General features: G+C 51.6%; 1 protein-coding gene across 11 annotated transcripts in view; it reads left to right on the plus strand.

The window, feature by feature from the left end:
* PAX8 (paired box 8) overlaps positions 1–14,616 on the plus strand; it is a 56,744-nt gene that overhangs the window by 39,980 nt on the left and 2,148 nt on the right. For 6 of the 11 annotated variants that reach the window (XM_059188334.1, XM_059188337.1, XM_059188336.1 and 3 more), the window contains 3 exons: positions 207–413; positions 7,065–7,166; positions 13,960–14,046. In XM_059188334.1, the coding sequence (XP_059044317.1) occupies positions 207–413; positions 7,065–7,166; positions 13,960–14,046 (396 nt within the window). The remainder of the gene's footprint in view (positions 1–206; positions 414–7,064; positions 7,167–13,959; positions 14,047–14,616) is intronic. The other 5 variants (XM_059188343.1, XM_059188344.1, XM_059188345.1 and 2 more) reach the window with 2 other exon arrangements.

Genomic DNA, 14,616 nt, shown 5'->3' on the forward strand with positions numbered 1-14,616 from the left:
GAGGCAGAGCTTCTGTCTCCCCAGCCTCCACTCACCCCGAGGAACACGCGCAGCCCCTCCCATCACCCCCAGACTCAGAGAGGAGCCGTCTGCCCCAGCGCCCCGCCCGCTCTCCCCCAACCCCACATCTCATGGCTGGGTTTGTGCATGTGCCCACCCCATCATCTCACACCCCTCTCTCCTTGTTGTCTCCCTCCCTCCGGCAGATCCTCATTCACCCTTCGCCATAAAGCAGGAAACCCCCGAGGTGTCCAGTTCTAGCTCCACCCCTTCCTCTTTATCTAGCTCCGCCTTTTTGGATCTGCAGCAAGTCGGCTCCGGGGTCCCAGCCGGTGCCTCGGTCCCGCCCTTCAATGCCTTTCCCCATGCTGCCTCCGTGTACGGGCAGTTCACGGGCCAGGCCCTCCTCTCAGGTACGACAGGGAGGTCCCGGGCAGCTCTTGTGGGGGGTGGGAGCGGGGGGGGGGATCTCAGGGCCGGCCACCAGTCCCCTGCTTTGGGGTCCAGCCCCCTCTCTGGCCTCCAGTTCTGTCCGCCATCACTCTATTCCCTAAATCTTCCCACAACTTTTGGACATGCCCATATGTGGTGCTCTGTGCTGGCAACATCAGGCGGCGGGAGGGGCAGTCGATGCCCGGAAGAGGGGTGCCTGGCTGATTTCTAGAAACTTGCTCCAAAGCCCCATGGACAAGCAGGGACGTTAAGGTCAGGAGCTGGGCAGTATAAAGCAGTGAACGCTTGGTTAGGGTGAGAAATAAAAAAGAAGGAAAAAAGAACTTTGGAGGGGAAAAAGTCGTTGGCTTTTGTAGCCAATGAATGGACCAAATTTCTAAAGACAACAAGGTCTGTCCCCATTGGGTCTCCATAGTGTATCTCTTCTTATACCCAACTTAGCAGTGTCACCCTTGGAGAACACTGAAGCAGAGTTACTCACCAGCTTGAGAGAAGGGAGAACAGAGGGACCTTCCATCAGGAACCTCACTGGCTCAAAACATTTAAAGCTGGAAGCACTTAGGGGCATCTACAGCAAATCTGTCCTTACACTGATGGGAAACAGACCCAGGAAGGAGAAGGGCCTGGTTAAGGTCCCTGAATAGGCATGTGGTGTCTGGCAGAGTGAGGGCTCAACCTGCGTTCACCCCAAGTTATAAATCAAACTGGGTCTCCCCAGCAGAAGGACATCAGCCTATCCAGCCAGGGCCTGGGCAGTAGCCGAAAGAGTCAGGGTATCCAGCTTGGGCAGGTGGCCTGGAGTGGAATAAGCAAAGGGAGCAGAGACCCATTATCATCTCCAGATATCGGAAGGGCTTCCCCAGCAATGGGACTATTTGAGATATGGGCCCAAGGCATTGAACTAGAACCCAAGGAGGAAGCCAGAAGTGAGGCAGTCCTTCTGGGCCAGTGGTTTTCAACTTTCTGGGCCTCAAAACACTCTCTTGAAGTGACAGCTTTTACAGAAGCCAGGTATCCAAACCAGACAAATGAAGAGCTACTCTGTTTGAAGCAGGAACTCTGCCCCTGAAAGCCCTTGGACCACCAAACTAGAAAACCAAGACCTCTGCCTGCCCAGTAGGACCGCAAGGTCGTTTATTCACGTCCACAGACCCTGTCGGATAGCTGCCTCTATATTCTGTCCGGCAGGCACCTGTGATTTTTACTCTCTGTGCATGCCCACCGTCTGATGTGGGAGGCCCTCTTGGAAGAAGTGGGCACAGAGGTAAAGGGTTAACAAAGGAAGTCCAGTGTGTGGGCTGAGAGACAGTGTTTCGGGGCATGGAGCAAGGAAGCAAACGTTGACTCAGAGTTCAAAATTTCAAAAGCTGGTGAAGTCAGCGGAGATGGGTCATTTGTTTTGACCAAAGTGATTAAAGAAGAAAAATCCGTGAGCTGAGTGGGATGATGTCAGCCAGAGAAAATGGGATAGGGAGGGTGGGAGGCGAGCCAGGGAGTAAAGGGACTCCCATCCCCTGCAGGGTGGAGAGGCCCGATCGTGGGTGAGGCTGCCCGCTTCGTGTGAATGGCAGGCCTGGAGCAGGAGGGCTGCGGTAAGGCAGCAAGGGGTGAGGTGTGGGTGAAGCGTGTGATGCTGGGGAACGGGACTTTGGTTACTGTGTGAGTCGCCCAGAGACTTGGCAGGCCCAGTGGAGTGGAGAGGGAAGGGCAGGTGTCCATGGGAAGCGGTCTCGGGTAGTCGTATGAAGTATAGTTGGAACAGCCCGGGGCAAAGTGCTCCCCCACAGTCCCCCCACAACTTTCTCCCCTCCCGTCACCCTGTGAGGGCTTCAAGCACCTCCTGTCAACACGCAGTCCAACCGGGTGCCGCTTCCACTCTCTGCCAGTTCTTAGACTAGTGGCCATGCCGACTCTCTAGACCGACGGCAGGAAGGGAAGGTTACCCACCACATGAGGTAAGGAAGACGCCAGGGTGCCGAGCGCGGCCCCTGCGAGAGCCACTGGGGGGCTGCAAGGCTCGGAAGACGTGGCACCAGAGGCAGGGGCTCAGAAAAGCAAGAGGTGCCCAGACGTGGAGGTACTGGGTCCAGGCAGGTTGCTAAGAACAGGAAGCAAGTCAGGGCTGCGGTTCACAGAGTTGGGCCAGCTCTGTAGCTAAGGATCAGCGTGTTCATGCAGAGCCCAGGGTGTTGACCCTCAGCTCCTTGAAGACCATCCACCTGTGGCCTCTGGTCAAGAATGGGCCTAAATGCTAAATGCGTGACCTGTGGCTGAGCCGTGGTGATCGGGATGTGAGGAGACCCAGGGAGAAGGAAGGCTAGGAGGAACGATCTCAAGAGTCCAGGAACCTAGAAATTGACCCAAAGAAGAAAGAGGTGAACTTGAAAGGAAGGGAAGGTAGCCCAGACTGAATTATTCTGAGGGAGTGCTGCAGACCAGAGGAAGGGGCAGGACAGCTGAGTTTTCCTTCCAGATTCAGCGTGGCCCTCCCGGCTCTCCTCCTCTGAGTGGCTTCCGAAGGATCCTCCCAGCTGCATCTCCATCTCCCCCCGGGGTCTTCTCCTCTCCTCGCTCAGTGGCTCTGATTGTGCGATTTCCAGGGTGACTGTCCTTCTGGGTCTCAGCTTCTCCCTAATTAGCCAAAAAAGTAGCATCAGGGTTTGGGGAACAATAGGATTGCCCCTGATATTCCTGTCGTTTCCCTTCAGATGCCCCAGTCTGGGTCCCACACACTTGCAAGAGTGATATCAAGGCCATCCCTGTCCTGCCTGTCCTGGGGCTGATTCCAGCTCAGCTGATCAGAAAGCTCTGAGTTTGGTTTTATCATCAAAGAGTCCATTACCCGCCTCCATTCTTTTGTGCGAAATTATATTTAGTCCTGCCAAAGAGATTTCTGGATTGCTATAAATTTTCTTTGCTATCAGAACAAGATAAGGAATTGAAAAGGGGTCACATAGAGGGCAGACATCAAAGTGGACAAATAAAATTGTCTGCAATCACCTCTACCCTCTGAATTCCTCGGAGGAATGCTACCAATATTTAGAACTTTTACCAGTATTTCTAGGGCGCTAGGGTTTTCTTATAGAACCCCACTTCATAGCCAGCCAACATGGGCCTATATCTACATCACCTTCTGAAAAACAGGGCCGTGTTGGAAGTATATTTGAGTGCTGAGGAGATGCGAATCAGAAAAACTCATGAGGAAGAGCCTTAAAAATAAGTAAGTCAGTTAAAGCTCATGGTTAGGCCACGTTGGAACTCATGTCCTCATGGTTTCTGTGGTTTCATTTCTGAGAAGTTTGCAAGGTTCGCGGCTTTTTGGAAGTAAGCACTTATGTAAGGAACGGAGGCAGAGTTTTGAGGGATTGACAAGGAAATTAAAGGGGCCACAGCCTGGGTGAGAGCCACCCTATAGAAAATCTTGCTAGACTTCCCAGGAGGGCCAAGTTTCCTGGAAGCCTTTGGGATGTGCCTCTGGCATTTGATTCAGAAACTTCTGTCCCACAGGGAGAAAACATGGGGACTGAGGAGAGGTGAAGATTGAAATCTCAGAATTTAAGGGAGTGAGACTGATGAATGTATTTCTAAGAGCAGTCTAAGGGCTGGTTTCGTGGGATGGGGGTCCCACAGGGCAACTGCGGCTAAATTAAATTGTGGCTTCAGGGGACCCCATGCCCCAGGGCTGGGTCCACAGAGCTTCCAAGCTTAAGAAGCAGTAGGACCAGGTGATGGGATGGGGTGGATGAGGGTGGGAAAAAGGGGAATGCGGGACCACAAGAGGCCTGGAGAGTACCTAGGCCAGCACCAGCAAAGAGGTGGCCTAAGAGCCAAGACTGACCTCCTCACCTCCAGCCACAGTCTTGGTAGACACAGATAGAGCCTCAGAATCCTGCTCAACACAGTGTACCAGGGAGCCCCTACCAAAGAATTTAGGGGTAAACTGAACCTAATTTGCAATCTCTTATTTAACCTAGCTCTTCACGAGACAGACAGGAAGATGTAATTCAGAGCAATTAAGGGGTTTGTCACTCAGCCACAGTCTGGCTTGGATCTAGAAGCAGGAGGAGGAAAGAGAGAAGCATCAGGCTTGAATTAGCCACCACCCTTTTCCATCACTCTCCTTTGCATGCACCTGTCTACCCTCTGTACCCCTGCCACCCCACAGGCTTCTTGTCACCCCTTTCTCTCATGGGCTCCAGTACCTGGCCAGATGCTTCATCTGAGGGCTGAAGGGGCTGAGTCTGATAGCTGATTGTATTGCACTCTTCTTGGAAGAGAGATCAGATTTTACTTTGGTATATCTTCTGCGTATTTCTCCCTCTACTTCTGAATATACTGAAATTTCCTTGCCTCACCTGGGTTTCCAGTCCCTCATCTGTTTGGACCCTGGGTCAAGTGAACTGAGCCCACCTGCAGAATTTGGGTAGATTCTTCCCTGTTTGGTCCAGCATCAACCACAGCAGGACATTGTACTAAAGTCAAACAAATTAGGAGGTGGTATATGAAAACATTCACATAGCTTTAGATAATAAACACTGATGGCTTATTCAAATTTGTTCTGTAATGGTTCCCATGACATGTAGTCATTTATAGAATGTGTCCATTGCTCTGCTTAGTGTCCACCTGTAGCATGGAATGCTGGCTCTGAGTTATACTGGTCATACTGTAGCAGTAGTAATAAGGTGCATAAGGCTACTCTTCCTGTTTTCCTCCCACTTTGCACACGAAGACACAAGCTTGGGCACATAGGTGACTGGTCTAAGGGCACTTGGAAAATTAGCTGTAGCAGCAGACTAAGGACTGAGGTCCTCTGGTGCCCACACCATTCCCTCCAGAGAAAGGGCAGAAGCCCAGAAGGCTGGGTCTTGTCTGCTGACCCCCAGGCTTGCCTCCACACGTCCATCTGATCTCGTGCCCCATCTTGAGTTAATGGCGGCCCTGCTAATTTAGCATTCTTATTCACTGCTGTATTCCCAGTACTCAGAAAAGTGCCTAGGACATCATACTTACTCAAAAAATCTTTACTGAATGCACAAACAGTCGTCAGGGAATCCCTAGAAATCAAGGTAAGAGTTAGTCCTTCCGGTATCGACGACTCATAAGGTTCCATGGGACGTACCTTCCCTTTCATCATTCCTGGCCACCCCTTGGAGAGTTTGAAGCATGCAGGACCTGGGGCGATGGGGGGGGAAACTTGGGGGGAAAAAAAGTTGGACAAGCAGGGATATAGAAAGAATGACCTTGGCAAGTTGGTTGACAGGCTCACAGGGTGTCCATGCAAGTCCTAGGAGAAGAAGCAGCCCCTTTGCGGAAGAGGCAGAGGCATTTGGGGGAAATGGTCATAATCGAACATAATGGTTCTCAACCCAGGACGATTTTGCCCCCTGGGGACATAGGGCAATATTTAGAGATATTTAGGGTTGTCACACGGTGGGGGCGGGGGAGGGTGCTGGGCTGCTGCTACTGACACCTTCTGAGTAGATACCACGGGTGCTGCTGAATGTCCCGCAATGCAAGGAACAGCCCCCTCGCAAAGATGGCACCAAATGTCAAGAGTGCTGGAGTTGAGGAAATCCCGTAACCATCACCAAGAACTGGGTTGACCAAATAATTCATCACTCACACTGGGCATTTGAGAGTGAAATGGGCATTATTAATACATATGCTGGCATGGGGGTCCTAACCTGGGCAGAAGTGGGCAAGCCAGGATGTGCTACCAAGAATCCCTGGGTGAGGGAAGAGTTCCATCCGGGCCTGTGGGACATGGTGGCTGCGGAAGAAACACAGCCAGTCAGATGGGGGCCTTCAAAACGGGAAGGCTTGACTTCTGGGTATAAGGAAGAAGTAAAGCCAGGGCAATCAGACAGGTCTCCAGAGCTGCCTCAGTGCCACTGAGGCAAGGGCATTATAAACAGAGGGGGGTGTCTGTTTTACTGAAAATGTGGGGTTTTCCCTCCCTCAGAAATGGGGTTACCAGTTGTCTAGTTCATGTTCACATGTAAACGCTGAGTATCTCCCAGCCCACATCTCCTTTCTAGGTCAGGGATCACCGGTAGGTTTTGTGTCCTTCACAGCTCTGATAAGAAGACCCTCTCTGGCCCCCTGGCAAACAGTACAACGATTGATTAGCAGTGTCTGCCTCGGATCCAGAAAAAGGGTAGTCAAAGGTAGTGGCCCAAAGGCCACACCTGTGCCATCCCTTGCTCCTGAGCCTCAGAACTGGGGCTGGGAGACCATGAGTCTGAGTCCAGTGGCCTCTGACCTATTACGGCTGCACCCACTGCTGTTCTCGATGCTGGCGGGATAATAAGGACCCAGAAGACATAGCCTCCAGCCTCCCTCCAACAGCATGAGCTTTTTGTGAGTGAATTAAGATTCACGCAAGTGAAATCATTGGATAATACAGGACTGCAATAGGCAGATGCTCTCTGCACAGTGTGGCCTGCGCCCTGAACTCGGAGAAGGGAGGAGGGGGAAGCGGGTTTGGAGAGTGGCTTTAGAGAGAGCTGGCCTTGGCTCGAGGAAAGACTTGCTGAGCCTCAGGGAAGCAAGACAGGAAGTGCCAGAGCCCACAGTAGCTGAGCTAATGATTCCTCGTTGTATTTTTCCAGGGAGAGAGATGGTGGGACCCACACTGCCCGGATACCCACCCCACATCCCCACCAGTGGACAGGGCAGCTATGCCTCTTCTGCCATCGCGGGCATGGTGGCAGGTAAGGAGGCAGGGGGCTGGGCAGGAGGGGAGTTCTACAAACAGGAGGTGTGGGCCAGAGGTGGAGCGTGAGGGGACAGGAGGGTGTGTCCCATGCACAGACTTCCCAAAGGGCATGGCAGGACCCACCAAAGGGCACATGTTGTAAATGCCTCCAGGCAAGATGTTAGTTCTGGGTCCTTAACTCTCCCCTGCTCAACCTCCTTCTTCCCACATGCTCCCAGACTCCCCATGATGAAATGGGCGGGGCGGAGACAGACCAGTGTTCAAATCCAAGCTCTGCCACTTCCTCCATTGACTCAGTGAGCCTTGACGGAGAGCCTTGATGGAGAGTGCTTTAGGGGTCCGCAGAGCGATGTGAGCTGAACACCAGCCTGGCCCTTGAACCATCCATGGTCTTCCAGGCATTTCCCTCTGGTGAATCTGTATGCCCTTTCTGCACAGTCTGAGTGTGAATGGTGTTGGTGATGATGATGATGATGATGGTTGACATATACCTTCCTTTACACCCCACCCCCACTCAACCCTGTATGGGTGGGACCCATGTTCTAGGGACTCCCAGGGTACCCAGGAGACTTGCTGGGATTTCTCCACCATCATTCGAACCGTCCTGGATTCCTGTGTGTCAGTCCTTTGGGTTTCTTTATCTACCAGCATGATCATTGCTCAAAAGTGACCCGGGGTGTCAAGGTGTAGGCGAGGGAGGAAGACAAGGGGCGAGTCACATTCCCTCTGTTAGGGAGTTATGGGAAGAACCCAAGGGTGGATAGCGCAGAATCAAGCCATTTCTACTGCCTCAAGAGGTCCTAGGACCTGGAGCTTCTGGAATGGGCTGTGAATCAGAGCATCTGTGACCCCCATGCCAGCCTCTGTGGCTCTGACCCCAGACCCTTAGCAGATACACCCAGGCCTGCTTCCCTCCCTCCCTGGCAGGGACTGTTCTTTGCCAGCCACCCACTCTGGGTGCCCAGCACTGAGGCAGGTGGGCTGGGCTCTCCTGGGCCGAGGGTGGGGAGGGAGACTGGAGGGAAGGAAGGAGGCTCCGAGCTCCCTGGGAACCTGCTGAGCTGGCACTTGTTGCCGGCCTGGTTACCGTGGCGATGTGCTTAATGCAGCGTTGAAAATACAGAATACTGACTCCTCTCTCCCTCCTGGCCCTGGACTCCCTCCCTCCCTCCCTTCCTCTTCTGGAGCGTGAAATGAGATTGGTCAAGATAAAAAAGGAAAAGATTCGGTTATTTTTTTAAGAGTGTGGATAATGGGGCCTCTCAATCAAAATCCCAGGCTCCAGTCGGCTCCCCCATCCCCCTTCCAACCTCTCCACCTTCCAGGCCGCCTGCTTAGAGGAGGAGGAGGGAACAGAAAGCACAGGGCTTTTCTCTTAATTATGAATCATTCCCCAGGGCCAGGCCCAGGGCAAGGGGATCCAGGAGCCTGGAGTCTGACCTGGGAGGTAGCTGGAAGGTTTGGGCCGCTCATCAAAGGCCCCCAGGTGTTTCGAGAAAGATCTCATCCTGAGTGAGTGTGGTGGGAAAAAAAGGAAAAAGAAAAAAAAAAATACAATACAGTTGATGAACTACCATTGAATTGCAAAAGGATGGGCCTTGCCTTGCATGGGGCTCCCCAATCAGTTGTGCGTAAATAAGTTTCCAGAAAATGGAATACTATTTAATGCATCATCTGGGTCCTAGGAATGCCACGGTACAAATGAAGTCTTTTTTTTTTTTTTTAATTTATTTTATTGAGAGGGAAAGAGTACAAGCAAGGGGAGCAGTAGAGGGAGAGGGAGAAGCAGGCTCCCTGCTGAGCAGGGAGCCCGATGTGGGGCTCAGATCACAGAACCCTGGAATCATGACCTGAGCAGAAGGCAGACGCTCAATGGACTGAGCCACCCAGGCGCCCTGTACAAATGAATTCTTAAGGAAGGTTGTGGGTTTTTTTCCCCATAAAATATTATTTGTCCATCTCTTACCAGTAGCCACAATCTTCCAGTGGGCTGAATGGTGATGCTTTCCATTAAAATTAATAAACCTTCACTGATCCTCCTCCTCTCTCTCTCTCTGCCTGCCTCTCTGCCTACTTGTGATCTCTGTCTGTCAAATAAATAAATAAAATCTTAAAAAAAATAAAAAATAAACCTTCACTGAGCATCTATTGTGTGCTAGGTGCAGAACATGTGCTTAATGCAAGGCATGCCAGTGAAGTCTTCAATCACCTATGGAAGGAAGGTGAAGATCATTTATTATGCACTTCTGTGTGCCTGGTCATTCATAGATACAACTTTCTTGCTTAATCCTCACCATAGGACGAGGAGGCTGGTATAATTCTAGTTTAATATAGATAAGGAAACAAGTTTAGTGTGCTCAGGGTCTCCATGAACCGCACTAGGTGGTTGAGTTGTTCAAACACAGGTCTTCTGATTTCAAATCTAGGGCTCTTCCTACTATATGGCACTGCCTCCTACAATACCAGAAATAACAACACATATTCTAACAAAGCAACACAAGAACAGGACCAGGACAGACTTCTCTTATCCACTCATCTGTTTTGCTTTCTCATGGTTGTTGTTGTTCCTGCCCCATTAACAGAGTTGATGACCCTCATACCAGCTCTAGAGCGGACCGGCAACTCCAGACAGATGGATCCATTCATCCATCCACTCAGCTTTCCACCATGTGTCTTTGTACACATTTTCCATCTATCCGTGCTTCTTCTTACCCATTCATCCCTCCTTCCATCCTCCGTCTTTCCATTCATCTTTCCTTCCATCCATTGTTCCTTCTATGCACTAATCTTTCCAACCTTTCTTACATCCATCCTTTCAGTGAGCCATCCATCCTTCTATCCATCCATCCATCCATCCATCCATCCATCCATATATCCTTCCATCCATCCATCCATCCATATATCCATCCATCCATCCATCCATCCATCCATATATCCTTCCATCCATCCATACATCCATACATCCATACATCCATATATCCTTCCATCCATCCATCCCTTCATCTATCCATCTTCCTGCCATCCATCCTCCATTACCCAGCCTTTCAACCATTCTTGCATCCTTCCATTCATTCACCACCTTTTCACCTAACAAATGTCGGTTGAATGTCTGTGGCATAGGATGCTGGGGGGTTATAGCAGTGAACAAGGCAGGTCCCTCTATTCATGGAGCTTAGGACCTAATAGTGGAGGGAAAAGTACAGTAAACAAGTCAATGAATGAATAAAGAAGATAATTTCAGATAGTGATTAAGTGCCGTGAAGATAATAAAGTAGAATGATGTCACAAAGAGCCACAGGGAGAGGAGATCACTACTTTAGATTGGGTGAACAGGGGAGACCTCTCTGAGAAGGTGTTCAAAGTGGTCAGCCAAGTGATGAACTGGAGCAGGCCATCCCCAGCCCAAAAGAACAGCAAGTGCAAAGGCCCCGAGGCAAGAACCAGTTTAGCATGATCACACATGGAAAGGGGGTGAGTATATCTAAGAACAGCAAGTGAATGGGGAAAGCATTACAAAAGGAGGGGATTTGGGGAGTGGCTGGGTCAAATTTTAAGACTACTTGGGCTTCTAGGAAAACAGAGAGTAGCTAGTCAAAAGCAGAAACACAGAGACCAGTTAGGGGAGGGACAATTGCAATAGTTCACTCAAGACATGACCATAGGCGCCTGGGTGGCTCAGTAGATTAAGCATCTGCCTTCAGTTCAGGTCATGATCCCAGGGTCCAGGGATCAAGTCCCGCATGGGGCACCCTGCTCAGCAGGGAGTGGCTTCTGCCTCTCTCTCTGCCCTTGTTCATGCTTTCTCTCTCTCTCTCTCAAATAAATAAATAAAATCTTAAAAAAAAAAAAAAAAGACAGATGGGGCTTGGGCTGGGGAGGTAGCAATGAAGGAGGAGAAAAGAGACACTGAGGCGATGTTAGTGGGACAGCCAACAATACTTACTGGTGATTTGGCTGTAGGGGTTCCAAAACAGAGGCTACAAAGATGACTTCTAGGCTTGGGGCTTGGGAAAATGCATGACTGGTGGTGGTGGCAAGTAAAAATGTGGGAGACCAAGAGAGAAGGAGGTAGAGCGTGTGGCACGTGGAAATTAAGAGTTCTATAGGCCCCAAGAGGATTGAGACACCTCCAAATACCCAGTTTAATAAGGCAGTAGCACTGATATATGTCTCAAGTCAGGAAAGAATTCTGGCTAGGGCATAAATTTCAGCCATCGTACTGAGCTGTTATTTAATGCCAAGGGATTAGACAAGATCACTAGAAAGAGAATATGGATGGAAAATCACAGAAGGCTCACAAACCAGGCCTTCAGCATTTAGAGCTCGAGGAGAGAAGAAACCAGCAAAGAGAATGAGTGGGGAAGGACAGTGGATCCGGCAGCAGAGGCATCACAAAACCCAAAGGCGTTAGAAGGAGCGATGACCTGAATCACGGTCAGCTAGGAGGTCGGGGGAGGGGATAGGGAGGGGATAGGGGAGTGACCATTGCAATGATTGGCGTGGAAGTTGTGGGATTTCGGGGATCAGCACTCCCGTCGGGAATAAGAGGTAAGGGCAGAAACCAGGAAGGAAGCACAGAAAGGGGCTGGTAGCCAGAGTTGGGGCAGAAAAAAACAATGCAGAAGATGGCAGAGCATGTTTGCTGGGTGGAGGAAGTGGTAATTAGGAAGGAGAGATTGACAGAGCAGAAAAGAAGGGACAGATTGTAGGGCCAAGACCTTGGAAGGGTGAGTGGGTTGGGATGCAGAGCAAAGCGGACAGGGGATAGCCCTGAGGTAGAGCGAGGCCTTTCGTGGGTGTAGGGGCCTTTCATCCATGTGGCTGGGGCAGGTGGACGGATCTGGTGGCGGGGAGAAGCTGCTCCCAGGCATGTACCCCCTCCTGTGCCCCCAGCCCTACACCAGCCTCCGTATAACCAAAGCATATAGGTACTTGGTGAATATGTGTTTAGTAAGTAAGTGTGTGAGTGAGTGAAATGCATGGGTAAGTGACAAAATGAGAGAGGAAGCAATGTGTATTTTCCACCAATGTCTTCCTCGTGCTTCTGAGCCAGCAGTGTTTGGCACCGGGTGGAAGAAAAGGCACGGGGCCCCTGGCTTCCCACTAGGGTGCTCTGATACCAGGCTGTTCTGGGGTCCACCAGCAATAAATGGGGAACAGTTAGCATTGTGGGACACAAGGAAGACCCCTGGAGTAGGAGCGAGGGGCTGGGATTCTAGTGCAGGCTCTAACTGAACACGGGACCTGGGGTAAATATCTCTCCCTCTCTGGGGAGCGGTTTCTTCATTCGTGATCCTCTGTTGAGCTTTATTCTAGCACCTGCTTAATGGGAAAATAATCAAAGTTAGCATGTTTTGAGAGCTTTTTATATAGCAAGTGTGGGGCTCACCATTTAATGAATATTATCTAATTTAATCGTCCCTAAACCCCACGAGACAGGGACAATAATTCACCCCATGTTACAGATGAGGAAATCAAGGCTCCGAGAGAAGACGTGACTGGCCAGAGTACGCAGCTGAGGAGTGGAGAGCAAAAATTTGACTCCAGGCAGGCCAGCTGTGGATCTGGTGGTGGGGAGCTGGAGCTGAAAAGCTTGCACTTTCAAGCTTCCCTTCCAGAGTCTGTGAAAGAGACGGGAAGCCACAGAAGGTCCTCAGACCCCAACAGCAGATGAGGTTTTGAAAGGCCGTGCGGACTGACGGGATGGCGGGGTTGGCAGGAACCTGGCTTTGCCTCGGCTCAGAAGCACGTAAAGGGATTATCTGGAATTCAGAGTTAGAGCCCTAAAGTCAAGTTCTGCTCTGCTATTTGCCGCCAACGCCAACGTGGGATTTGAGGCAAACTGCTTAATCCTGGGGCACTCCCAACACCTTCCCTTATAAATTGGCGGTATTAATGGGGGCTTGAGAGCTAGCTGGTGAGGATAAAGGGGATGAGTGAGTGGGAAAGCGTTTTGCAGTCTTTAAGCTCCCTGGGGAGTACGGATGGTACTGGAGAGGGCTGCTTGGGTCTGTTGCTGTTGTCTGCGATTTCTCTGGTCAGTCACTCCTTTGGTAAAGCCAAGAATCCACTCGCAGAAGGAGGTGATCTGATGAACTTTGTTTCAATTCATGCACTGAGTTTGCTTCAAGGGGCAGACTTGGAATGCGACAGGAACGTCCTCGGAGCAAGTCCCAGGACAGATTTCCCTACAGGGCGTTCCCTCCCTCTGCTCTTTCCTCTAATCCTCACTCGGGACCCCCTCCCCTCCCCGCCACCTCACCAACGCCCCTAACAAACTCAGACCTAGGGAGGCTAACAAGTGTATGACCTGAGGATTCTTTCTGTGGCTGTTTCTGGCCCCTCTCACTCCCTAAGGCCCCTCCTGGAATGGCCTTCTGCCGGAGGTCCACGCAGCAGAAAAAGCGGCTACAACTTGGGCCCTAGAGTCCCAGTGCAGCTTCCAAACACCACTAAGCCCTTCAGCTGCGTGTGCTTCTGCAGGTCTCCAAGCCTCAGCTTTTTTACCTGAAAAATGGGCCTTAAAATATCACGCCCCTCCTGGGGTAGCCAGGAGGACTGAGCTTGTCAGGGCAGTGCCTCTGGTACCTGGCAATAAAGGGCTCTGTCCAAAGTGATGCAGACTAGGGGCCCCCAAAGGTGGGTCCTCTGAGCTCACCTTGTCCTGCCCCGGCTTCCCCTGTGCCCCAGGGCTCACCCAATGGCAGCCCTGCAGACCCTTCTCCCCACCCCCAAGCCTATGGTGGTGTGTTCACCTCACAGGCCTCTCACCTGTGTGCCTCCAACAGGAAGCGAATACTCTGGCAATGCCTACAGCCACACCCCGTACTCCTCCTACGGCGAGGCCTGGCGCTTCCCCAACTCCAGCTTGCTGAGTAAGTCCGCTCGGGGCCTCCCAGGCCCTCTGCTGCATGGGGTAGGGTGGGGGTACAAGGCTGGGCTGGGCCAAAAATCCGTCTGAAAGGCAGCCGGAGGCCCAGAGGAGATGGAGGGTCTGGGGAGACAGGTGCTCTTGGCAGGCCAAGCGGGTGGAGGGAAGCCAGACCCCCGGGTTGTCTGGAGGGAAAGCACAGAAGCGGGAGGCTTTCTTCTCCCTGTCATGCTCCCTCCTGCCGCCTGAGGCCATGTGTCCGGTGTAAGATTTGTAGCTCAGACCTTGGGAGGGCAGGGGTGGACTCAAGAAAAGTCTCAGAGTGGACTTCCCGTCTTCAGGGGCTCAGAGTACAGCCGCGTCCAGCCGCGGTGACTCTGAGACACGGGCGCCCAGCAGGATGCCAGCTGCCCTCTAGCCCCTGGGAGTGCGCTGCTGGCAAACGGAGGCCATCCTGCTGTACACATAAACCATCTCAATGTCGCACGGGGGCTCATGACTCCAGACCAAAACCCTCACACGGGATCCTTTGTTCACATTCCCAATATCTGGCTTGAGAGGCAGATGCCCCCTT

This window comes from Mustela lutreola, chromosome 9 (assembly GCF_030435805.1).
Source record: "Mustela lutreola isolate mMusLut2 chromosome 9, mMusLut2.pri, whole genome shotgun sequence".
NCBI lineage: Eukaryota > Metazoa > Chordata > Mammalia > Carnivora > Mustelidae > Mustela > Mustela lutreola.